The sequence below is a fragment of the Onychomys torridus genome, chromosome 4 (genome assembly GCF_903995425.1).
Source record: "Onychomys torridus chromosome 4, mOncTor1.1, whole genome shotgun sequence".
Classification (NCBI taxonomy): domain Eukaryota; kingdom Metazoa; phylum Chordata; class Mammalia; order Rodentia; family Cricetidae; genus Onychomys; species Onychomys torridus.
The window spans coordinates 106,690,037-106,715,493 of NC_050446.1; the positions used below are offsets into that span (position 1 = coordinate 106,690,037).

Genomic DNA, 25,457 nt, shown 5'->3' on the forward strand with positions numbered 1-25,457 from the left:
CCATTCCTTTATGAGCTGTCTTGCTGGCGCTTTTAAACTTAAAAAGATTATTATTTTTATGTGTATGTGTCTGCATAAGTTTGTGTACACCCCGTATGTGAAGGAACCCACAGAAGCCAGAGGAGAGTGTTAGATCCCCTAGAACTGGGGTTATAGGAGGTTATGAGCTGTCATATAGGTTCTGGAAACCAAACTCAGGTCCTCTGCAAGAGCAGCAAGTGCTCTTACCACTGAGCCATCTCTCTATCCCCAGCCTTCATTTTAATAGCCATAGGCCATTGTGCTGTGTGCTGAGCTATTATTAAACTGGTTAGAGTTTAAGTTGTTTTAAATATTTGGCTTTTAGAAGTAGTGCTATATGGGAACTGTGGTTAAAAACAACACTAAATTTTTATTCTTGCATAATCTTCTTGGAAGATTGTTTTGTTTAGGATTACTGACCCAGAAAAGGATGTCCATTGTATACGCCTTTGATACAATGAATGCATTTCCTTCTACAGGAAATTTGTAGATTCCACAATGTGTAATCTTTCCTTCACTTGTTTCTTGATTTTCAAGAGAAGTATTATAGCCTGGTGATGACAATGCAGCCTTGGGGGTTGGCTTGCTTGCTTTATACTGTAGCATTGTACTAATTTGCCATCTGAACAGTGGGCTGGGAATGATCTGAGGCATTCTTTCATTCTCCGAATGAAGCATACTTTCGAGCAGGCTACCCCTTTTTCTCCAGAGGAATTTTTACCTGACTCTGGGTATATAGATAAATAAAGTAGCTATACAAATCAAACATTTAATTAAATTTGTAAGTTTATTTTAAGGATGGGGCCATCCCTGATAGTTTAGCTATCAAATTGCTAGCTACATGAGCATGAGGAACTGAGTTTGGTACCCAGAACCCATCCAAAAAAGCTAGACATGGTGGCACATCTTGTAATCTAGTACTGTGGAAGCAGAGACAGGCAGATCTGTGAATATGGCGTCAGCTTGTTCTACATAGTGAGTTCTAGGACAGCAGGAGCTATGTAGTAGAGGGACCCTATCTCAAAAGTCAAACAGAAAATATTATGATCTACTGTGTGTGTGTGAGTATACTAGCCGTGGTGCATGTGTGGTGTCAGAGAACAGCTTTCAGGAGTTGATTCTCTCTCATCATGTGGGTCTGGGAGATCAGATTCACTTGTCAGACTTGGTAACAGTTGGCTTTACCTGATGTCTTAGTTTCTTGCCTTCCTCTTTTTTTTTTTTTTTTTTTTTTTTTTTTAATTTAAGGTTTTATCTTTTGGGAGCCCTGGAGTATTGGCTCAGCAGTTAAGAGTACATGCTGCTCTTGCAGAGGACCCAGGTTCAGTTTCTAGCACCCATATGAGGTGGCTCACAACTGTTTGTAATTCCAACTCTGATGAACCTGAGGCCTCTGGCATGTGCCCACACATAGATAAATACAAAGTTAGAAAAGGAAATCTTAAATTTAAAAATTGCTGGGCATGGTGGCACACACCTTTAATTACAGCACTAGGGAATCAGAGGCAGGTGGATCTCTATGAGTTCAAAGCCAGCCTGGTCTGCAGAGTGAGTTCTAGGACAGCTAGGCCTGTTACACAGAGAAACCCTGTCTCAAAAAAAAAAAAAAAAATTGTGCATGAATATTTGCCTGCATATGTCTATGTACCATGTGTGTGCAATGCCCCCAGAGGCCAGAAGGGGGCAATATATCATTGGGAACTAGAGCTACAGACAGTTGTTAGCTGCCATATGAGTGCTGGAAACCAAAAACCTAGGTCCTCTGCAAAGCAGCAAGTGCTCTTAACCATTGAGCCATCTCTCAAACGGCAGAAATTGTTGGAAACTGATCTGAAGCCAAAATTCATTTAATAATTTTTTTATGAAACTTAAGTCAGCAACTCATACAGCTGTTTTTAAAATCAAATATTCTAACACAATACAATCTAAAGATATACAAAGTAAATTTAATACAATTAAATTAAATTAAAACAAATTTAATACATATTGAGTGACAACAGCATATTAAATCTGTGTCTTTCATAATTAAACTATTATGCTTCTGTCAGAGCAGAAAACTGTGTGTAAAGACATTACAAATCCACAACACAGTCGCCTAGAATTTGAGCCAAGTGTTTCCGGCACTGCTTGTTCATTGGTGCTAGGTACCCTTTCTATGTGCTCAGAACCAGGGCCCCACGCTGTGCAAAGTGTGGGAATGCTGTCACAAACATCTTGAATTTATTATGTGTTTGATTTAGAATTTTTGGTTATTCCTCCCATAGAAAGCTCTTCCTGTTGCCAAATGTGAGCCCACATTCAGTTAGATGACTAGATCAGCGGTTCTCAGCCTGTGAGTTGTGACCCCTTTGGGGGTCAAACATCCCTTTCACAGAGGTCGAATCAGATATCCTGCACATCAGATATTTACATTACACTTTATAATGTAGCAGTTATGACAAATAACATGACAGTTATGAAGTAGTAATGAAAATGACTTTATAGTTGGGGGTCACCAAAACATGAGGGACTGTATTAAAAAGTTGCAGCATTAGGAAGGTTGCTAACCACTGCTTTATATGGAGTTGACACCCAAGATTTAAGAATTGGTGTGTCTTGCTGGGTGTGGTGGCGCATGCCTTTAATCCCAGCATTTGGAGGCAGAGGCAGGCAGATCTGAGTTCACAGAGTTGGAGGCCAGCCTGGAACAGAGCGAGTTCCAGGACAGCCTGGGCTACAGAGAGACCTTGTCTGGAAACAGTGAAACAACCAACAGAACAGTGACAACAGGGACACAAAGGGGCAGGAGGAGGCTCGAGTCTTAGTGAGGGCTCAACTGTCGTCTAACATGGTGACCAAAGCAAGGGAGGAAGGGCTTGTTTCCGCCTGCCGTCCCTCCTCACAGTCAGTCATCACGAGGGAAGTCAGCAGGAACTCTGTGGAGGAGTCTTTCCTCCTGCCTTGCTCAGCCTGCTTTTGTAGATAGCACCCAGGACTACCAGCCCAGGGGTAAACTGCTTACCCTGAATTGGGCTCTTCTTCTTCAGTCATCAATCAAGAAAATGCACCACAGGCTTGCCCACAAGCCTCTGATGGAGGCACTTTCTTTTTCTTTTTTCCCTTTGGTTTTTCAAGACAGAATTTCTTTGTGTAGCCCTGGCTGTCCTGGAACTAGTTCTGCAGACCAGGCTGGCTTGGAACTCACAGAGCTCCATCTGTGTGCCTCTGCCTCTTGAGTGCTGGGATTGAATAAAGGTATGCGCCACTACTACCTGGCAAGATGGCATCTTCTTAACTGAGATTCCCTCTTCCAAAATGACCCTAGCTTGTGTCAAGTTGACACACACTGAACCTTAGAGCAACCAAATAGTTGATTAGGGAAAGTTTGTCTTTATAGAAGGTGGTAATGGAGTGATAGGGTATTAGGGCCTGGGGAACTATAGATGAATAGTCACACCCTGAGTTCAATCTCCATTACCACCAAAACAATAATGGAGCTGTGTCAGCCCACATTGAATTAATGGAATGAGATAGTAATTGTGCTATCATAGAGGTAGCCAGATATATTCCATAGCTTCTGACTGGGGAGTGTTCTTAGAAAAATCTCACTTGCAAGTGATCAGAACTTTTAGTTGTAAAGACTAATTGACAGGAAATTGAAGGACAGAAGAATGCTCTGAAAAACACAGTGGACTAATGGCCTAGGTGCTTCTGTAAATAAATGGCTCAGAGATACTCTATTTCCCCTTGAGACAGGGAGTGTGAGGGGAAGGTAGAGATGGTAGGAAGGTAAAATCACTTGTCACATTGACAGACTTTAAGAATATTAATGATTTCTGAACTTTATTTGAATATTGATTTAATAAATCTTATGCAGGAAAATAATTGAAATTATTGGGTATATTTGAATATTTCATATTTATATTTAAAAATTTTTTAAGATATGTGGTCTTAGCCAGGTCTGGAAAAAGCCAGCATGCCTTTTAATCCCAGTTCTTGGAAGTCAGAGGCAGGCAGATAGATCTCTATGAGTTTGAGGCCAGCCTGGTCTACATAGAGAGTTCCAGGACAGCCAGGACTACATAGTGAGACCCTGTCTCAAAGAAACAAGTGAACAAAACCTGAAACAAAAGAGGTTTGGTCTTGCTGTGTTCAGGCTTGCTCTGAACTCTCGGGCTCTCACAGTCCTCTGCTCATCTTGCAAGTAGCTTCAACTACAGGCACATTCATCCTCTGGCTCTTTAATATTGGGTATCTATTATAATACAATGAACTTAATTTTCTTTATTTTTTTCTTTTTGAAATAGAGTCTTACGGGGCTGGAGAGATGGCTCAGAGGTGAAGAGCACTAGCTGCACTTCCAGAGGTCCTGAGTTCAATTCCCAGCACCCACATGGTGGCTTACAACCATCTGTAATGAGAGCTGGTGCCCTCTTCTGGCCTGCAGGCATACATGCTGTATACATAATAAATAAATAAATCTTAAAAAAAAAAAAAAGAAAAACAAGAAATAGAGTCTTACTATGTAGCATTAGCTGTCCTAGAGTTCACTGGATAGACCAGGCTGGCCTGGAACTGAGAAGTCTGCCTGTCTCTGCCTCACTAGTGCTGGGATTAAAGGTGTTTACCAGGCTAAGTGTTGTTTTCTTTTTAAAGATTTTCATTTTGCTTGTGTGTGCACGTGTCTGTGCCTGCATTGGCCAGAAGAGGTCCTTGGATTCCCTGGAGCTGGAGTTCTAGGCAAGTTATGAGACATTCAGTATGGACGCTGGGAAATGAACTCGGGTCTTCTATAAGAGCAGCAAGCATTCTTAACTGCTGAGCCCTCTCTCAAGCCCTGAATACTTTTTCTTATGGTTTGATCATCTGAAGTGCTGATGTTTCTATCCAATATCAATATCATCAGAACACTGAAAATTTAAAGCCGTGCTAAAACTATCCTTCTCAATGGCTAACATTCAAAAGGGATGAAAGTACTAAGAGTTAACAGATATGCAGAACAAATGCATGGTTTGGGGAGTATATGGTGGTGCAAGAAAATGGTTGGGCAGTATGTATGGAAGCTGTTTATACCCAAACCAGCTAGGTTTGGAGGCATATTCCTGCTCACACTGTAATCCTAGCACTGGAGGCAGATGAGAGGATCAAGAGTTCAAGGTCACTGTCACCTACATAGTGAACTTGAGGCCAGCATGGGTGGTCTCAAAACAATAACTCCTCCCTTTTGTGATCAAGCCTTTCCAGTCATAGGTGATTGATTGCCCAATGGAGATTCTATACTTATAGCCTCTGAGAGACAAAGTCTAGAGTATCCATTCAGAGATGTAGGAGTCCTGCAGTACAGTGAGTGTTGTGAAAAGTGTTGCTTTCAACACGAGTGTGCAAATATCTGTCTTTGCTCCCCCCACCCCCACTTTAAGAGCAGCCACTGTAATGAAGTGTGTTACTCGCCAAGCAGCCAAGGACCAGAGCTGCCACTGTCTTTGGGTATGGAAGTGATGGTGTGCGACTGGGTCTTGAGCAGGGCGACACGCCCTCTGCTCCCTAGTGTTCTGGTTTGGGTGAAGTCACAATGATGATGTGGCTTCCTTCGTATCTGCGTTGCTGTCAATCTTTCAGTGACCTGTGGACTCTGAATAGTCAGGCTCTAGGCTGAGAAAGAGCAGAGTGATACTTTGTTATAGGAAAGGACTAATTGGAGTTGATATAAGACATTTTAGCTAAATGTTGGACCTGTATTTTAAAATTATCTTATTTTTATAGGTGTGTGTGGGGTGTGTGTGGGGTGTGGGGGGTGTGTGTGTGTGGGGGTGTGTGTGGGGGGTGTGTGGGGGGTGTTCAACTCCCAGGTTTGGCTCTCCTGCAGTCAGTCATGAACTCTCTCAGATGGATGGACTGAGGTCCTAGCACGTGTGGCTTGGCAGGAGGTTGAGGTGAAGTTGGTGGTGGGTCAGCTGGGAAGTAACAGCTGCTTGGCAGTGAGAACCAGGCCTCTGATCTAGAGGCAGCTAGTGACCAAAGTGTTGGGAAGCACAAAGAAAATGGGCCTGCCAGTGTTTTATTTAGTGCTGCAGTGCCTGTGTTAATGCTTCATGAACACACCCAAGGATTTTATTCCAGAGGGCTTAGGATTTAAGAAATGAATAAGGTCAAGTAGTTCAAATAGTCAGGGTTTGGACGTACCACAGAGTAGTAATTAAAAAACTAAGTTAAGCTGGGCGGTGGTGGCGCACACCTGTAATCCCAGCACTCAGGAGGCAGAGGCAGGCGGATCTCTGTGAGTTCGAGGCCAGCCTGGTCTACAGAGCTAGTCCAGGACAGGCACCAAAGCTACAGAGAAACCCTGTCTCGAAAAACCAAAACCAAACAAACAAACAAACAAAAAAACTAAGTTAATAAAAAATGTAATTTTGAACATCAATTATTGTTCCTGGGTAGGTTAGTAGATAAAATTTAAATATTATTTCCAATTAAAATTTACCAAAATGTCCCACCTTAACTGAGTTTATTAAATACCAAATCAAGACATAGATTTAAAATGAAATGTCCCTTTTAAGACGCACATCAAGGGTGGCACTGACCTGTGTTCATCTAGGAGGAGGGATGGCGGCCGTTCACCGCCACTCTTCCTCTTAGTGCTGGGTTGCTGCCGGGTCCCCTGTGTGTGGTAACTTTGAGGACATCGAGGCCAGTGGGCTCTGGTCTATGTCTCCAACACAGGACATCCTGTTTGCCTTGCTGCCCTTCAGTTGTCTCTTTAGAAAGTCCTTGAACATGATTGAGACAGTGGGTTGTTTGTCTTCTCCTGAGGGTTTTGCAGGGAAGGCGGCTTCTGATACTGGTACAGGTGAGCCTGCCTCACAGTGAATACAGGCTTGCCCTTCAGAGTGCATTGTGTCATACAGGGCTGGGGTCTGGGGCAGGGCTGGGGTCTGGTGCTGGTGATCACACCCAGGGCCTGGCACATGCTACCCCAGTGCTCTTCTGCTGAACTGTACCCTCAAACCCAAGATTTTCATTGTAATAAAGGGTGTCTTCTGTCTGCCCAACCCCCTTGTTGGCCCCCGACACTAGGATTTGCATCTGTGTATGTCACCTTCCATGTACATGTTGTTTGGGAACAAAAGGTTCACAAAACAGTACATCCCTGGCTGTTGTGGAAGACCAGGCTGGCCTTGAACTCACAGAGATCTGCCTGCCTTTGCTTCCCAAGTACTGGGATTAAAGGCTTGCACCACCACCTCCTGGCGGAAAAACAGTAATCTTACTGTCTGTGAACATGTCAAAGTTTGCTGCTCTTTGATTTTTCTTTCTATAAGTCTTTGTTGACTGTAACAGACATACACATATGGAAATTTCACAGTGACTTTTCATAAATTAAACACATACCATCAACAGCATCAGACCAAACAGAGCATTCCCTGTCCCTAAAGAGACTGGCTGCCGTGGGGAGGCTCCTGTGTGACATCTTCCTTTCAATGACCTCTCTCATGGGAGCAGCCTGCCTTCTGGCATGTGTGTGGGTGTGGGTGTGGGTGTGTGGGTGTGTGTGGGTGTGTGTGGGTGGCTAGTTGTGACCCACTAAATTAATTTCAAGACCTAGTGGGTCTCAACTTGCTACTTGGAAAAAATGTAGCCATGTATCATCTAATTACTCTTGAAGTAGGTATTTTCTTTTTTGTAGATGAAAAAGATGAAGGCCAAGATGAGTTGGTTTCTCCCAGGATCACATGGCTTGTGCTGTTTGTCTTGTTCCCATGTTGTCCTCTTCCTGAGATGGAGTGAGTGTCTTGTTTAGAAGGTCGTTGTAGCTGTTCTGGTTTTATGCTCAGTGTATCCCTCTTAATGTGCTTTCAGAAAGGGTGTTCACTAGGAAGACCGTTTTTTAGTGAACTGCCGATATTAGCACTCTGAGCATGAGTCACTTCCATTTGCTTGTTGCTTTGGTGGTGTTTTGGAAGATTTCTTGACATTTGTCCTCTGGTCTCAGGGTAGATGGAAACTGCAGGGCTAGATGGTGTGGGCTGTCATACAGGAAAAGCTTAGTGCCTTCCTTGCCTCTCTAGTGCAGCTTGTTGAGGAGATTTCTGTCTAGCCCATGTCTCAGGGGCTTAGCATATCTCCTGGAAGCCTCAGTTAAGCAGTCCTGTCCTCCTTGCCTTCTGATTGAGAGACTACTGCTTCTAACTAGCTTCTCTGGGAGTTGGTACACTGAGAGCTGCTGAGGTCATGTCCCACAGTCTGTATCCAGAAATTCCTGCTTGAGGATGCGCCTAGGGACTCTATCAGGCTGGAAATGATACCTAACTCTGTTAATGCTTAGCTGAGACTTAGTTCCAAGAGCCTTGAATTTTCAGGTTCTTCTAAACCCATGGTAGAATGATCTGGGATGGAGATAAGGCTCAGTGGTTAAGAGGTGATACTGCTCATTCAGTTGCCAGCACCAATGTTGGGTGGGTTATAACTGCATAGTAATTTCAGCTATAGAGGAATCTAGTGCCCTTTGTGGCCTCTGCAGGCATTGTGCATACTGCCTTCCTCATCTACCCATAGTTAAAAATAAAATCTTAAATCACTGTCTCTTTTTTTAAATTGTGGGAAACAAAGAATTTTAAACATCTTTCTTCTGTGTCTTAACAAAAGATTTATTTTTAATTGTGTGTGTGTGTGTGTGTGTGTGTGTGTGTGTGTGTGTGTGTCTGTGTGTCTGTGTGTCTGTGTGTGGGTATGTAATGTGAACGCAGGTGCTCCTAGAAGCTAGAGGCATAGGATCCTCAGGAGCCAGATTTACGAATGATTGTGACCCACCTGACAAGGTTGCTGGGAACCAAATTCACTGGAAGAGCCATCTTTTCAAATTCAGCTTCTTGTTTTTCTAGAGCCTTGAGGGGCATCAGTAGGTGGTTTGAGAACTCACTAGTTTTTAAACATGAATCTCGTTTAGAATGGCTGCAAGAGACAAAGCTGAAAGTTTAGCCAAGATCTGCTCCTAAGGGAGTTTGAAAGGCTTTAGACATAGCATTCGGACACCAGACTAATCTACAAGAAGTGTAGTAATATGTATGTTACTTTTCTAGTGCTGTGATAAACCACCATATAGTAGAAAGGATTTATTTGGGCTCACAGTCCATGATGGTGGAGTGAAGGCGTGGCTGCTGGAGCAGCAGCTGAGAGCTTGCATCTTGAACTGCAAAAAGGAAGCAGGAAGAGTGAACTGGGAATGGAGCGTCTTTCAAATTCTCAAAGCCTGCCCCTAGTGACTTATTTCCTCCAAAAGGGCACTTCCTAATTGTATCCAAACATCACCAACTTGGGGCCATGTCATCAGACCTCCTCAGGGAGGGATGAGATTAGATGACACTTTGCTGCAGTGTCAAGAGTGGGAAGAGTGGGTTCAAGGCTGGAGGAAGGTGGCTGGTTGGGCTATTGACATTCTTAGAGGAGGGATGATGATACCAGCTTGAATTACGGAGTCAGAGATGTATAGGATGAAGTGTGGCTGAAAGCAGTTTGGGAGGTAGTGTTTACAAATGTAGTGATGGCTGTGAGGATCGGGGGAGGAGCCACACTAGGAAATTCAAGGGCAAAGATGGGTTACACAGTAGGAGGAGGTTGGCAGAGGAACTGGTGGATTTAGTTTTGGACACATGGAGAATTTTACGTGCTGTGGAGTCCTCTGAGGGGTATTTGGACATGGATTCCTGCAGTGAGGAAGAGAGACTTGATGGCTGGAATATAGCTTAGCCATATAGAAAGCTTGCCTAGCATGTGCAAAACCCTGGGTTTGGTCCCCAGCATCCCCCACCCCCAAAGGAGAAGGACAGTTGGAGGCCTGAATTGGAGGGAGATACTCAGAGCATGTCCAGTAGTAGAACAAGCTCCCGAGGAACCCCCACATTAAGGGACAGGCTGAGAAAGAGGGGCGGCTAAAGAGAAGGCTGGCTAAGACAGCCTGGCCAGAGAGGCAGATGGGGACCAGGAGGCTGTGCTGCTTAAAGCTGAAGAAGTTTCCTTTCTTTCTTTCCAACGTTCAGAGGGGTTCAGGGGTGAGGTTATGTTGATGAGGGGGCTGCCTAGTGGACCCGGCTTAGATGACGCTGGCTTGCTGTGGTTTGAGGACTGGTGCACCAGGGGTAGGTCCCCACTAAGGTTTTCTGTGGAGCTGAAGAAAGTGCGGTACTGGATGAACTTTTAGAGTTGTTTACACTGAGCGTGCTTAGACGGCTGGGAGGAAGTGGTGAGAGGCGAAGGCGGAAGCAGTGGGTGAGTGCATCCAGGGCCAGGCAAGCTCATGGCGGGGACCCCCCCCCCCAGCTTTCCAGGAGCCCGGGGGGTCCATGGCCCTCAGTGCTGTGTTCTCTGCAGTGCCCTTTACCCCTTTACACAGTTCTGCCTGCACTGGTGAAGTGGTTCACAGCCAGTTAGGTTTTTAAAAGCTGACTGCATCCCCACCTTGATCTTTTCTCTGAGTACCATTGCTGGAAGGGGAGTGCACTTTCTGTAGATCTCAGCGTTGATGGAGACTTTCGGAGGGCGGGGTGTGCTATGGTGGGGTGGCTCTGTTAGGGCTCAGAAATGATACCCCAACATGTGGCACTTTGGCCTGCTGAGTTTTTTTTTTTTTTTTTTCTAAGTCTCAGAACCAACATCCTTGGTGCTTTCTTTTGGTGACATCTCGAGCAGTCGCTCTGACCACCTAACTGTCGTGATGCTCAGGGGACTTCTTTAATGTTCTGGAAGGGCCAGCCATGTCCTCCAGCAGAGTGGCAGTTGTCACCGACTTTTTGAAGATTCCTCAGCGGCTAGCTACCGAACCACATCACAGAAGGACTTGACGCCATGCAGCATAGACTTGGTCGGTTAGCACCGGCTCTCATTTCCCTCAGATCTCATGAGGAGCGCCCGTAGTAAGCTTTTCTGTTCCCTGGGGTTCTGAGTGTTCACTTGCCTGTGATTGCCCCTCCCTCTGGAGGTAAAAACTGTATGCTGCCTTTCCTGTTGATCTGTGTGGGGGAGGGAGGAAGTTCACTTGCTTCTACAGTCCCAAACTCCTCATAGTAAAGTTATCTTTGACCTTTTCTTCAGACACGTGAACTTGTCAAATGGGATTAGTATGGAAAAGGGCTAGAAATAGTTCTTTGTTCTTGCTAACAACACCCCCTGCCCCCATACAGTACACATGCAGGCATTCATCATTTTGTCCTATAAGAACTCAGATGGAAACCCACTGGGCTTTCCCATAGAGAAGGACATAGGGATCCTGACATTTCTTAAGCACCCTCTGTCTAGCAGTTTCTCTCCCAGGGACCGGTCTCCATAGTGGGGGGAGTTGATTACCCAGGCAGCTGGCCGAAGGGTTCTTTAAGATGATGGGGTTGGTACTCAACTGGAGCATAACCTTAGTACTGTCTTTGCTCCAGGAGGAGGCTTGCGATTTGCATATAAAGCAGTGCAGAAGATAGTTTGTGAGCTGTGGAGTCCCTTCAGTAGATGGAACTTACAGATTAGACTGTTGGTCCCCAGAGAGGGAAGGGCTTGGGGAGCATAGTGACCAGTATGCCAAATGCCACCACCTGACGTTTCCGTGGGAAAGAGTGAAGGAATGAAGCCTATGGGTGCTGCTGCTTGTCTCCTTGCCCCAGGTTTTAGCTCTTGATAAACTGGGGAAAATGTGAAATTTTCAGCAGGATACAAAAAGAGAGTCATTGTCTGGTAAAGAAATGGGGTATGGAGCAGGCCAAGTGGGTTCTACATACCTGGATCCCAGTCCACAGGGGCTTCTGTCCAGCCTGGGCCCCAGCCACACTTCTAAAAGGTCAGACTCTGTCATATGGGGAGCTTCAAATGGTTGCACTTTTGTGAGTCCGACCGAGGCAGCCCTTCTTGAAATATGGGAAGAAAATAGGGTGTAAGTCAACAGCAGGGGTTTCACCTAGAAAGCAGGAGCAGGCATGAGTTGGTGTAGGCTTTTTCCTGCAAGCCACAAAATATGTGAGGTTGGAGTTCAGCTAACACCTGGAAGAAGCCAAGGGCCTTTGGAGGTCAAGCTGAGGCTCATGGAGTCTTGGTTTTAGATCCACCCTTAACAATTAACTGAGAACTAAAGGGTTCCAACTTTACAGGTACATCTAGCTGTGGTGGAAGTTGCCTAGCGACCGAGCACACTTACCAGAAATGGCGGGAGCAGAGATAGCTTGGAGAGATGAGGGTCAGAGGCATAAAAGGGCAGTTTATTTTCGCAGAAGGACTAGACGGAGAAGAGAAAAGAGAATGGAAGGGCTAGATGTGGAAGAACTGGAGAGGGCTGAACTAGATGGAGAAGAGGAACGAGATGGAAGATGAGGAAGAGGGAGACGGGAGAGGAGCTAAGATGGGAAAGAACTAGATGGATGAGAACCTAGAAGGGACAGAACTAAGATGAGAGAATTAAGATAGAACTTAGAGGGGACCGCAGATAAATGTGGAGAGAAATCAGGCAAGAAAGGAGCTAGGCACGAGAGCAGAACTGAAGCTGTGTAGACAGAATTTAATCCCAGAGGAATAAAGTAGACAGACTAAGAGCTCAGTGTACTTAGATTCTTTTCCCAAAAATAATTCTCGCCGTTTGTATTTTCTCTTCTGGGCCCCTGGGAAGAAGATTATTAAGACTTGTCCATAATAATATTTGAGAACTGTTGCGGGCTGGGTGAGGTCCTTCCACAGCAGAAGCCAGACCTTGACACAGGAGCTTCCTTGCCCACCCATTGTCTCTGCTTCCTCCACCATTTCTTTCTGTCAGAGCCAGACTTCTGTGCTGTGCTGAGACTGGTTGGGTCCTGGGCCGGGGGTGAAGAGTTTGGAAGGCTGGTTAGGGGAACTTTTTGAGTAACAGTTTCTCCAAAAATGCCAGTGTCCTTTGCTTGGCTCTTGGAGTCCAGGACTGTACATGTGCCTTCACTATAATTACTACTACCCTTTCCTGAAGGGTCTGTGTGGAACCCACAGGAAAAGGCTTCCACAGGGGCGGTTTCCCCATCCTTGCAGAGTGGTGCTGTTTCCTGTTTATCAGCATCCCCACTCCTCTGGGACTGGCTCAGGGACTGTGGGAGGATGGGTGGAGGCTGAGGGGCTGCTCTACTTATCCTCTGCTCTGGGCTCTGGGGAGTCCAAAGGAAGGAAGGCTCTTGGGAAGGAGGAGGGGCCTTGGAAAGAAATGGGCTTCCTAGGAGGGAAGAGGGGCCTTGGGAAGGAGGAGGGGCCTTGGAAAGAAATGGGGGCCCTGGAGAAGGAGAGGCCCTAGAAAGAAATGGGGTCCTGAGGAGAAATGAGGGTCCTGGGAAGTAGGAGGGGCCCTGGGAACAACCTATTCCTCATGCACCGACCTTTGCCCATCCAGCAGAGGCAAGAGTGGATTCCAGGAGCACTGAGTAGCAACAGAGGCAGGCTATGTGCTATCCATGTGAGCTTGCTGTACCTTCAGTAGAGCTATATAAGGTCTTGAATGTAGGTTCAAGAGGGACACTAAGATGGATTGTTTTGGGCATGGAGTTTGTTTGAAGAGTTATTAATGCACAGACAGTCAGAAAACAGCATTGCATGGGCTTTGAGGAGAACTCAGGCCCCAGTACCAGAGAAAAACAGCATGGTCAGTCTGAGCAGACTACAGTACCTTTAGCAGTTCTCTCACAGATACCCATAAGCCCTCTACCGAGACACTATCTGATTTCCCAGTTAACAGACTTCAGGTGTCAGGATCTTATCTAGGAAGTGAGACATCAAAGAGCATTGGCCAAATAGCCTGCTTCCCACATTCCCTGCCTCCTGCATGGGAATCAGCTGTGAAACCACCCCCATTCTCAGAAATGTATAAGAAATCCAGGGTCTGGAAAAATGAATGGCTCAATGGTTAAGAGCATTGGCTGCTCTTCCAGACAACTGGGTTCAGTTCCCAGCAACCACATGGTGGCTCACAACCATCTGTAAATCCAGTTCCAGGGGATTCAACACCCTCTTCTGGTCTTTAAGGGCATAAGCATGTATATGATGCATATAATGCATGCAGACAATCAAACACTTATAAAATAAGAACAAACTTGTAGAGGAGGCAGCCCTCACTTTTGTGTGCATCCCAGTGGAGAGTGAGCACATACATGCATTGATGCTTTAACAGGTAGCTTGCATGTGTTAGACATCACACATTGGCTTAAGGAATCTTCATTTTTTGTTGGGTTGCCTATATGAAATAAGGAAGCCCTGCAGGCAAATGCTGCATTCAAACAATTTGTTAGATTCCCAGCCTACTGTTTTTTTCCTTGACCCTGCCCTCCTTGGGAGTGATGCCCAGGTTGGTTGGGTGTTTAAGGTTCTCTTGCTTCTGAACTGTGTGTTTGGGGCGTGTTACTGAGAGGTGGGTGCAGGAGAGGCTGGCAGGATAGCCCCAACAGACTTTCCAACAATGCGTTAGACAAGGGAGTCTTTGCCCTGTTGTAAGAGCAGAGAAGGAGACTCGTGCTAAGTGTGGTCAACGTGAGCCAGCCTAGCTTTCCAGACTGAAGCTACTACCTCCTGCAGAAGGCTTTGCTGGGTGTCTGTCTTGCTATCACCTGGAGCTCAGCACTTCTGAATTTTTAGTTTTTTAAATTTATATTTATTTACTTATTGTGGGATGAGGGCATGTGTGGAAGCCAGAGGACAACTTTGCATGGAAGTCAGTTCTCTCCTACCCTGTGGTTCCCAGAGATTGAACTGAGGTCATCAGGCTTGACAGCAACTGTCTCTACCCACTGAGCCATCTTTCTGGCTCCAGTTCTGATTTAACAAAACAAAATAAAAAAACCAAGCAACCCCAAATCTTCAAGTTTCATGTGCAGCAAGCCCTCGTCACTGCAGAGCAGCCCATTCTCAGTTGTCGGTGCTGCTTTGATCCCGGCTGGAATTTGGGTCCAGGTCCCTGCCTTCCGCCCACCCAGGAAGCTGCTGTGGGCAGGCACTCTGCTCCCTCGTGTCCACATGAGCAGCCGCTTTCCTGAGTGGAAGGCCTTTGCCTGCGGGTGGAGGAGAGGCCAGAAAAGCGGCAGGCTCTACGTTCTTGCAGGTCTCTGTTCCTTGGCGTCGTCCTTGGTCCCGACCTCCACGCCTGGGTCTAAGTGTGAATAGCTGGAGAGGTGGGCAGCTTCACCTTTCCCAGCCGCAGGTAGGAGTGTGGTGTTGTGAATGGGTGTCGGCCTCTTGTCTAAAAGAGAGAGCCTGAGCTTGCTCATTGGAGGCAGGTGAAACCTAGGGAGTTCCCTTCCTTCAGTCTTGATCCTTCCAGACTTCATTTTTCAGTCCCTCATCCCAGTCACCCTGAGGTCTTGGTAGTGTCGGCAGTCGAAGGGCTTTGCAGGGAAGTGGAATCAGGTTTGGGAAGGTGTAGTGTCATGCTTGAGGTCCATCAAAGACCCCTGGAGACTTATTTTTGAGACAGTTTTACTATGTATCCTTGACTGACTTGAGATTCCCTGTAGGCCCCGGCAGGCCTGAGACTCAGAGCAGTCTCCCTGCCTCATCCTCCTGGGCCGAGATCACAGGATTGCAGGTTCGAGACACTGTACGGCCAGAGAGGTTCTGAGCATCCTTCTCTTAGCTTCCCCAGCCCTAGCCTCTGTTTTGTCCTTTTCACCAGGGGACCCAGCAGCCTTTGTGAGTCTCCATGACGACAGGATAGATAAGCTAAAAATAACCTGTGCTGAGCCTTCTCTGGTGCTTGGCTCAGTTCCTGGGGCTTCTGGATGCTCCTGAGTGTGTCAGTGAGTGGCTGGGGTGGGGGGCGGGGGCAGTGGGCTTACATTGTGAAGTCCTGAGGCGGAGGCGGCAGACCTGGATAACCACCACGTGGCATTGTTATCTGGTCTTCCAGGTAGTTGGTTGCCAGTACTGGGTGAGTGTAAATGTTACAGAGTAGAAACTGTTGTTGGTGCCAGGACTGGACTTCTCTAACTGAGAGGATCCGTCGTGAAAGTGATAGTGTGTCTCTGTGACAGTGGAGAAGAACACAGCTCTGGTGGGATTTGCTTATCTCTCTAGGGAATCCCTGTACTAGACGGGAGGATATGGGTCCCTGGTAGTTAGGTAGTGTGCCTGCCTAGCATGTGCAAGGCCCTAGCTTTAATCTCCAGTGTTTGTAAAACAAAGCAAAACAACCCACAAAAAAGGAACTCCTCCCGAAGAACTGCATCAGAGGATTCAGAGCCATCTTGGGTCAGTGGTGACAGAAGCTGTGGCTTCTCCTCACTGGGTATGCTGTGTCTGTAGGTCCTTTCCCAGAGCCAGCAGCTGTCTGTTATGTCAGCAGTCCATACTAGCCAAGGCCCTGTGTCAGAGTTTATCATGGTTGTAAACTGACCCAGCTGTAACCATCTTTCTTACGGCAGCATCTGGGTCTCTCTGTCACACCTGGGATTAGCCCCCCCCCCCCCCCCCCCCGCCTCCCTTCTGTCCATTAGTAGGCCTTTGGCTGTGGGCCAGGCACGAGGAAATGAGAACAAGATGTCACAGTCCAATCTTCAGAAGCTGCCCGGGAAACCGTTTATAAAAGAACCCTCATTGTGAGCAGCATTGGGAGGGAACGTCCCAGGGCTAAGAGAACTTGAGGCTGAGGGAGAGAACATGTCTATGACACAGAGTTCTTAAATAAAGGATACATTTTCTATAAACTAATAAGACAGAAAGCTCAGAAGAGAAAAGCTTACTGATAACTTGACAAACATTTCACAAAAGATGATTACAATGGTCAATAATTATGAAATTATGCATGAGAGAGATTAAAATTTATTTAACTTCAAAAAGTGTCATATTTCATAAGGTTTTGAAGATGTGATAAAATGTCTGTCATTTTTAGTTTATTTTGTTGCGAATTTCTTAAGAATAAAATGAATTCCAGACCGAAAGAAAACGTAGTGGGACGAACATGCTGTAGTCAAGGGTTAGTACGGGACACTGGGCTACACCCTTAGCTCCCAGAGCCGTTTCTTATTTGTAGACAGGGCCGACTGTGTCTCCTTTCCTCTCAGTTCTGCTCCACACTCACTGGGAGGAGGTCTGAACTTCGTTCACACTGTGTGAAGTCCGGGTTGGGGCAGTCCACAAATCGCTAAGTGGTGCTGTTTATCACTTCTAAGTGATCTGATTCCCCTCCACCTCTTCTCACAGCACCCGGTCCATTTCTGCTGGGAAAAAAGATGGTGGGTAGGCTCAGAGTAGTCTGTTGCTTGGTACTGGGGTAGAGTGTGTGGCTGGTATACATTTGTTCCTCCCTCTTGGGCATGGGACAAGTCAGTTCTGCAGGTGTTTCCTTTGAGGATAATCCTGCATGGCAGCTCTGCAAGTTACATTGCAGAGGGTTTGCTGATGCCAACCAAGGTCATGTGTGGGGTAGGTGGGGTACCCAGTTCTGGCTAGAGCATTGACTTGAATGGACCAGAGGTGGCCTTGCGCTCTGCCTGTGCCAGCTTTCACCCATGTATTCTTGTGAAGTCCAGAAGTCTTCCAGGATTGGGGCATAGTGGTATTTACTAATTTCTGGGGGCAAGAAACCCCAAATCTGGCTTCTTCTGAGAACCTGGACAATGCCACTGACCACTCTGGAGGTTATGAGAGTCCACAGCATGCCCTGGCACAGTAGGGGCCTCAGGTTCAAGTGCTGGTGGCGAGGAGTTTTCAGAAGGGGCCTGACAGGGATGAGCCTGGGATACTTAGACAATGGCAGACTCACAGCCAGGCCCTCAGGAAGTCAGCCACAGCCTCCTCCTCTTTGCATCCTCTGGATCCAAGTGAGCCATGTCTGTCTTCTCATGCCTCCTCCGCTCCCCCCCCCCCCCCCCCCATGGTGTGCACGACACAGATGCCGCTACTGTCCGAACACTGTCAGGATTACTGTGTCCCATCTGCTCTGTCACCTCCCTGTGCCAGGTGCTCTCTGAGTCCTTTTCCTGTGGATCTGCTGCCATAGCTACTCACTTCTTAGCTCTCCCCACAGTTTTGACCTGCGCTCTTCTGTTTGTGCCTTGTAGGAATCGGAGTCAGAAGCAAAAATAGATGGAGAGACTGCATCAGACAGTGAGAGCCGAGCTGAACCAGCTCCCCCGCCAACCTCCATAGATGACACCCCAGAGGTCCTGAACAGGGCTCTTTCCAACTTGTCTTCAAGGTAACCAACCGGCTTCGTGGTGCACGGTGCCCATTGCTGTGTGAGACTGAGGTTTTTAGGGTTTCTGCTTCAGGATTTTTTCTCTCCACATATAGCTGCTGTGAACATATTTTTCAGTCTCCAGGAAGAACTAAGAAGTGTCTCAGCTTAAGTGAATCAGGGGTAAAAACTTCTGACTCTCAAAAAACCAGCCCTCTTAATCCCAGCTGTGTGCATGTATGAGAAGCACAAACCGTAAGACTCTAAAGCGTTTTCTGAAAGTGTTTCTGTGTGCCTTCTGTGGATTAGGGCATCGTGAATCCTGGGGTCAAAGCCTAGATTACCATTAGCTTGCTGCAGGATCAGTTTCCATTTCTCAGCATAATATGCACAAATATTTTATGCTGATTTAAAAATGCCCTTTGAAATAAAACCTATTTAGACAGTTGTGTTGAGGGTTGGATGGGTTAATACATAAAATTCTTACAGATATGCCTGTTGCATATTTGCGGTAGTTGGTACTCTCATTGTCTAGGACAGCTTAGTTATCATTGTGATTTCAGAGCCGTGCCGTGTAGAAGCCCGCTGTAGGAAAAAATGATTTTAGCCTTAGAAATGGCCATGGAAGCCATCCATGTAGACACAGAAGCAAAGGGCCTATCTTATCCCCTGGCTCTAACACATTACCCTCAGACTTTAAGGTGTGTCCTAGAGTGGCTTCTGCGCCTGCTGAGTTTGGCCCTGAGCAGGCATTGGTGCGGAGGTCCTGCCCTCACCAGCTGTGCCTCCGTTGAAGTGAAAGGGGTGCTCTGGAGATGATTATATTCAGAGCCCGCCAGACTCACTTCCTTTAGGCTTGTCCTTTGGTTCTCAGGGCTCCTGACAGGTCTTTCTCTCTCACCTAGATGGAAGAACTGGTGGGTGAGAGGCATCCTGACTTTGGCCATGATTGCATTTTTCTTCATTATCATTTACCTGGGACCAATGGTTTTGATGATGATTGTAAGTACCATTGAGAAGCCATTTGAGTGCTGCATCCAGCTTTCCCTGTGGGATTGATCATCTGTAGTGCCTTGGGTTGGGTTGGTTCTGGGAATCTCAGAATCTTCTGTCTTAGAGCACCTCTAACCTCCCATTTGTCATGTGTAGCTGTAGGGTCACTGGCGTGAATGGTGATCCTGATCCTGACTGTTGGTTTGTGCGAGACTGTGGTTTCCTTTCTTGTTTTCCTGGGGCTTTCCTCACAGACTTGAATGTCCATTAAGAAGTTGCAGTCCACAGGAGTCCGATCTTCCTACTTGTTTTAGTTATGCTTTCTGTTGCAATGATAAATACCATGACCAACGGAAACTTGGGGAGGAAAGGGTTTATTAAGTTTACATGTCCTGATCACAGTCTATCATGAAGGGATGTCAGGGCAAAGGCCATAAAGAACACTGCTTGTTGGCTTGCTCCCCATGACTTGTACAGTCTGCTTCCTTAGACATCCCAGGATCACCTGCCCAGGGATGGCACGACCCACAGTGGACTGAGCCTTCCACATCAGTCATCAACCAGTCTAGTGGAGGCATTTTCTCAGTTGAGTTTTGCTCTTCTCAGATGTTGCTAGTGTGTGTCAGGTGGACAAAACTTAATCAACACGTACAACCGTTACAGACAGTTCTAGATGACGACAGCTGAAGCAGTTGAAGCCCCTACATGTGTTATTCAAGGTCAAAGTGGGAAGAGGATTGGCTCAGTCCTTGAAGGTTCTAGAATAAAACGTTAACCAAGACACCAGGACTATGCATTTTACTTTGAGAAATTGTGCCATAAAGGGCTGCATTACCTTGGGGTGGTATGAGAGAAAAGGAGGATAGCAGAATCGGTGTAAGACGGAAACATTTCTTAAGTGCCTTAGCTGTGTTGAAGGCCTGTGAAGACCCTAAGAAGAGCTCTCCGATTCCTCTGTTTTTTAGGTGATGTGTGTTCAGATTAAGTGTTTCCACGAGATAATCACTATTGGCTACAATGTATACCACTCCTACGACCTCCCCTGGTTCAGGACCCTCAGCTGGTAAGCTCTCTTGGTTCATGGGACACCTTGCCTGATGTGATTTGTGGCAGGTACTTACAGTGATGGTGGAGACAGTCCTTGGCACAGACTTGCACAGAATCCTTGAGTCTGTGTCTTTCATAGGCTGGATTGTGTGGCTGTCTTTGTAGAGTCTTCAGTAGCTGGAGACTTCCCTAGAAGAAACAGATGTGTCTGTGGCTGGGGGTTTACCTCAGTAGTAGGGTTCCTTAGATTCCTCCAGCCAGGGATGGGAGTTTGCATCCCCACTCGGGATCTGTGTAGTTTATACTGCAACCCAGCACCTCACTGGAGTCAACAGGAGCTGGCAGGTTCTAGTGTTGGTGTTGCTGTCTTCCGAGACTTGATTTGCTCATCAGTGCAGCAGCTTGTTGTAGGCTTCATGTATTGGAGCCCTGCTTCTTCTGAGGCACTCGGTGCCAGCATGGTTAGGATCTGAATTCCTTCAGAGACTGTTTTTCTTCTCCTAGAAAGGCTTGGCTGCCTACCAGCAAAGGCTAAATAAATAAAGAACTGTAGTGCATATGATTTCTGAGCCCCTTCCTGACCCTCCTGCTGTTGGCTACACTGTTCTCAGGGGTGTTATTCTAGCAGAGCTGGCAAGACGCACTGACTGTGCTAATTGCTTTGTGACTTAATGATGGATAGTTATGATTTGTGCGTAAGAAACTTGGTTATGGCCAAGGAAGCTGACCTCTCACACTTGTGTACACTCTTCCACGTGTATCCTGTCACTCAACAGTACAAGCTGCCTCTCAGCTTCCACCTGCCCTTTTGATTGCTCTCTGGACTCAGATGTTGTTCTCTATGTGGCTGTTCTCTGGTTAAACAGCTGTGTTTTGAATTTTGTTAACGTACTCAGGAGGCCTGACCCTTGCTATGGTCACTTCGCAAAGGAAATTTTTCCACACAATGGAAAATAAACCCAATGTGGGAGCTTTTGTACTTCATAATTAAAAGATGGGAAAGAGAAGCTCTTCGGTTTCTTCTGTTGAGAGTTTGGGGTGACGTAGCATGATCCCATATCCAGAAGCATAATGGAGGTGTTGGTTGTGGCTTCCCCCTCATGTTCCTCCAGTTGAAGAGGGGATGTAGACAAATGCATAGTTAATGCTAGGTAAAGGATCTGGGTCACAGCCAGGCTTCCACGGGGGATATGTCCTGAGATGAAGCCTGGTCACCTAATGAAGTCATCAGCTTCTGCTTGCTATAGAAATAAATATAATGTGGTAGATGGCTGTCAGGTCATGCAGCTTTTTTTTTTTTAAATGATGTTGGAGCAACAAATGAAAACAATGTATAAATGAAGGGGTGTTCCAAGCAGGAAGAGGTAAAGCAGAACAGACCATGGCAAGTGAACCACTTTTGACAGAAGTGGAGAGTTCCTATGGGAATAATGGCAGTGAGCCTAGGGAGGTGGGCAAGGCAACTCTGGGGGGGTCCCAAAGATGTAGGAACACTACAAAAGGGGGACAACTGACTTCCAGGTTTGTAATAAAGGGGAGTGAATAAAATGTGCATACATGTCTAGATCAGCTCTCAAGATGGCAGGTTGCTCTCTCTTTTCGGAGCTGGCAGGTGGCTTCATGGAGAGCCGCATGCACTCACTCCCCTGGCGCTGTCTTCTCATTCCCAGGTACTTTCTCCTGTGTGTAAACTACTTCTTCTATGGTGAGACAGTGACAGATTACTTCTTCACTCTGGTCCAAAGAGAAGAGCCTTTGCGGATTCTCAGTAAATACCACCGGTTCATTTCCTTTACCCTGTATCTCACAGGTATGTATCGTGTGTTTCCCAGTCTCCTCTGGGCATCATGTTCCATCATGTTTCATTTGTATGAGCTGGTTAAAGTTTTCTGATGTTAACTGACCATGCTGAAGTGAGCTGACAGCTCTGTCTTACAGTGACTGTAAACTAATTTTCCCCATGGGATTTGAAATCTTTGCACTGATTGTTACAAATAAGTTAGTCTATGGACTACTTAACTTGGCTAAAGAAAAAGAGAAAGAAATGCAGTATGATTCATTTTATTCTCTCTCCTGTCTCCAACTAGGGTTCTGTATGTTTGTACTGAGTCTAGTTAAGAAGCATTATCGACTGCAGTTCTACATGGTAAGGGGAGTGTGTGTGTGTGTGTGTGTGTGTGTGTGTGTGTGTGTATTGTGTGTGCACTGCGGGGAATGTGTATGTTATGGGAATGTGTGAGAGATGGAAATTGATTTCTTGGTTTACTTGAAGATCTATAGAAACTAACCAGCTGAGTTTGTGGGCCAGATGATCTGTAGAAACTCATCAGGCCTTTCATGTTTTCTGGGACAAATCTAAACTTGACGGGGTTTGTTCTGCATTCATCTAGAACCTAGGGCAGGAAGAACAAGGGTCCTGCTGCAGTCCTTCATCCAACAGACCAGACACTCAATTTACACCCTGGGATGTCTGTCCCTTGGGCCTGAGGTGGGCTCCAGGAGGGCCATGCTGCAGCCATAGAGACATTGCTGCAGAGGCTCCATCTCTCTCCCTGTTTGGTGCTGTCATTCTGTGCCCCAGTCTGAGGGAAAACGAAATGTTCCAGACTCGAGTGCATGAAAGGACTCACTCACTAGGATGCAGACCCTGCTAGTTTCTATTGTTTGATTGGGTATTACTATGTAGCTAAGACTGGTCTCACATTTACAATCCTCCTGCCTCTGGAGTGCTGAGATTTCAGGTACCCCTCACCCACGTCTGACTTAGTCCCTGCTTTGATGGACTGTCACTAGGAAGGATTGTATTACTTTGAGAAGCTTGTTCTGTACTTCTCACTGCCTGTAAACCAGGCAGTAAAGCATGTCTTCCCTATTTCTCAGTAGTTTCCCATTTGGTCCTTACTGTTGTTTGAAGCTATTTTGGCAATAAACTTGGTAGGTAGAGTTCATTTCCTTCTCTTGCAGTTTGGCTGGACCCATGTGACCTTGCTTATTGTCGTAACCCAGTCACACCTTGTTATCCATAACTTGTTTGAAGGAATGATATGGTAAGTAGTGACACTGGGATACTGGGATGTTGCCTTTTTTCCCTTCGGGGTTGGGGGTTGTTTCTCATACACAGGTAGGCTAAGGACCTCTCCCTCCATTTCCAAGCTTTCCACCTTGAGCCTATCAGAATTTTCTGTGGGCTGGTTTACAGTGTGTAGCTGACTCAGTAGGTCTGGGCTGGCAGCTGATTTGAATTTGTAGGCCATTCCCAGGTGATGTAGATGCTGTTGTTGAGAGCCAGACACTGAGAAGCTCTACTCTAGATTGACAGGTTAATTGAAAGTTAAAGAACCAAAGGTCAGAAGCTGTGGCAACTGATGTGATAGTATAGGTAAAATAAATCATGATTTCCTGCAACTTGTGAACAAGGAAGACAGTGAAGAACACATGCAAGCAGGTTTTCCTCTCCCACCGGCCAGCTTCCAAATAACCACATGGAGACTATTATGAATTCTTATCCCATAGCTTAGGCTTGTTTCTAGCTAGCTCTTATAACTTAAATTAACCCATTTTTATTAGTTTTCTGCCTTGTGGCTTTATTACCTTTACGCTCTACTGCTCATGCTGCTTTCCTGTTTCTTCCATGCCTGACTGGTGACTCTGCCTCCTTCCCAGCATTCTCTCTGCCCTGAAAATCTTGCCTAGCTATTGGCTGTTCAGCTTTTTATTAAACCAATCAGAATGACACATCTTCACAGTATACAAAAAGTTTATTCCACAACGTACACACTTTAATAGGTCAGTAATTATAGAGGAGCTTTGAAAGCTGTTAATTCCACACTTGGCAGAAGAAACAGGGCCACATGGGTCAAAAGCAGGTAGTTACCTGACCCTACTGAAGATCATACAGAGGGAGAAATAGATGGGAAACATAATTAAAAGTAAATAAAATGCCGGAGAATTGAATCTGACAGTGGGTCAGCAGAACAGTATCCTGTTTCTGTGTGATTTGGATTAAGTGTGTGGTTTTCCCTGGAAACTTGTCTGTTGTTAGTCACAGGGTGATTGGAGAAGCTAGATAGATGCTGTTGGTGGAAGGTCAAGTCACAGCTGGTGTAATGAGAGAGATGGTAAATGTTGTGGGTAACAAGCCCATAAGCTTCATCTCAGAATGTGTCCACCTCTAAAGAGTGCCTGTAAATGTTAGCCTTATGTATTATATTTAAAACAAGTGTAGTGGCCCAGGGAGGCACCAACCAGCTCTTTCCCTGTCTGGGTTTTTATTATGTTTTTCTTTTTTTTAAGATTTATTTATTTAGTTCATGTATAAGTGCTCTATCTGCATGTATGACTTTATGCCAGAAGAGGGCACCAGATCTCATTACAGATGGTTGTGAGCCATCATGTGGTTGCTGGGAATTAGACTCAGGACCTCTGGAAGAGCAGCCAGTGCTCTAACCTCTGAGCCATCTCTCCAGGCACCTAGGTATTTAAGAGTGCTAAATTCAGGACCAATCTTACCATGAGGATCATTTGTGACTAATACTAATGTTTCTAATAAAGGCTTCATCACACACAGTTCTATAGAACAGAGACTGCCAGGAGCCTCGATGAAGGAAATGCTGTGGGAGTTGGAGGTGAAGAGAGTGAGGATGTTCAAACACTTTCAACTCCCTCAGAGTAAGCCAGGAAATACCATCTGTAGTTGTTGGGCCAGGAACTGATTTACATGTAGCATGTTGAAACTGTAACAGAGGAACTTAGTGTCAGAGTGAGGAGAGGGGCGGACTGGACCAGTTCTGTTTTGAACGACGACAGCAGGAGAGGAGCAAGGAAGAAGCGTATCTCTGAGCACTGGGCTTGTTCTCCCTGTGTCTTTCTGTAATTACTATTTTATTGTTGTGAGAAATATCATGACCAAAGAAACTTAGAAAAGATTTACTGAAGCTCATAGTTCCCGAGGGTTGATTATCAGGCAGGGAGCATGCATCAGGCAGGCAGCTCTGGCACCTGGAGCAGTGGCCGAGATCCTGAAATCTCACATCATGAGATATAACCAGGAAGCGGAGAGAGAGCTAATTTGGAATGGCAAGTATTTTGAAACCTCGTCCAGAGTCCCAAAGTCTTCCACATTCCTTCGAAAACCAGCATGGCCAGGCCTGTTACAGCAATAGCTCACTCCTTGGTTTTGTCTTAGTTACTTTGTATTGCCATGACAAAAACCATGACCAAAGTGTTATGCCCAGATTGTGGGGAGTCCCAAAAGACCACCATGGAGCCCAAA

At 46.1% G+C, this 25,457-nt stretch overlaps 1 protein-coding gene across 1 annotated transcript in view; it reads left to right on the forward strand.

Moving 5' to 3' along the window:
- The window catches only part of Cds2 (CDP-diacylglycerol synthase 2), a 45,653-nt gene that overhangs the window by 10,907 nt on the left and 9,289 nt on the right, over positions 1–25,457 (forward strand). The window contains exons 2-7 of the mRNA XM_036183615.1: positions 18,030–18,166; positions 19,051–19,147; positions 20,104–20,201; positions 21,856–21,995; positions 22,273–22,331; positions 23,150–23,232. Coding sequence (XP_036039508.1) covers positions 18,030–18,166; positions 19,051–19,147; positions 20,104–20,201; positions 21,856–21,995; positions 22,273–22,331; positions 23,150–23,232 — 614 coding nt within the window. The remainder of the gene's footprint in view (positions 1–18,029; positions 18,167–19,050; positions 19,148–20,103; positions 20,202–21,855; positions 21,996–22,272; positions 22,332–23,149; positions 23,233–25,457) is intronic.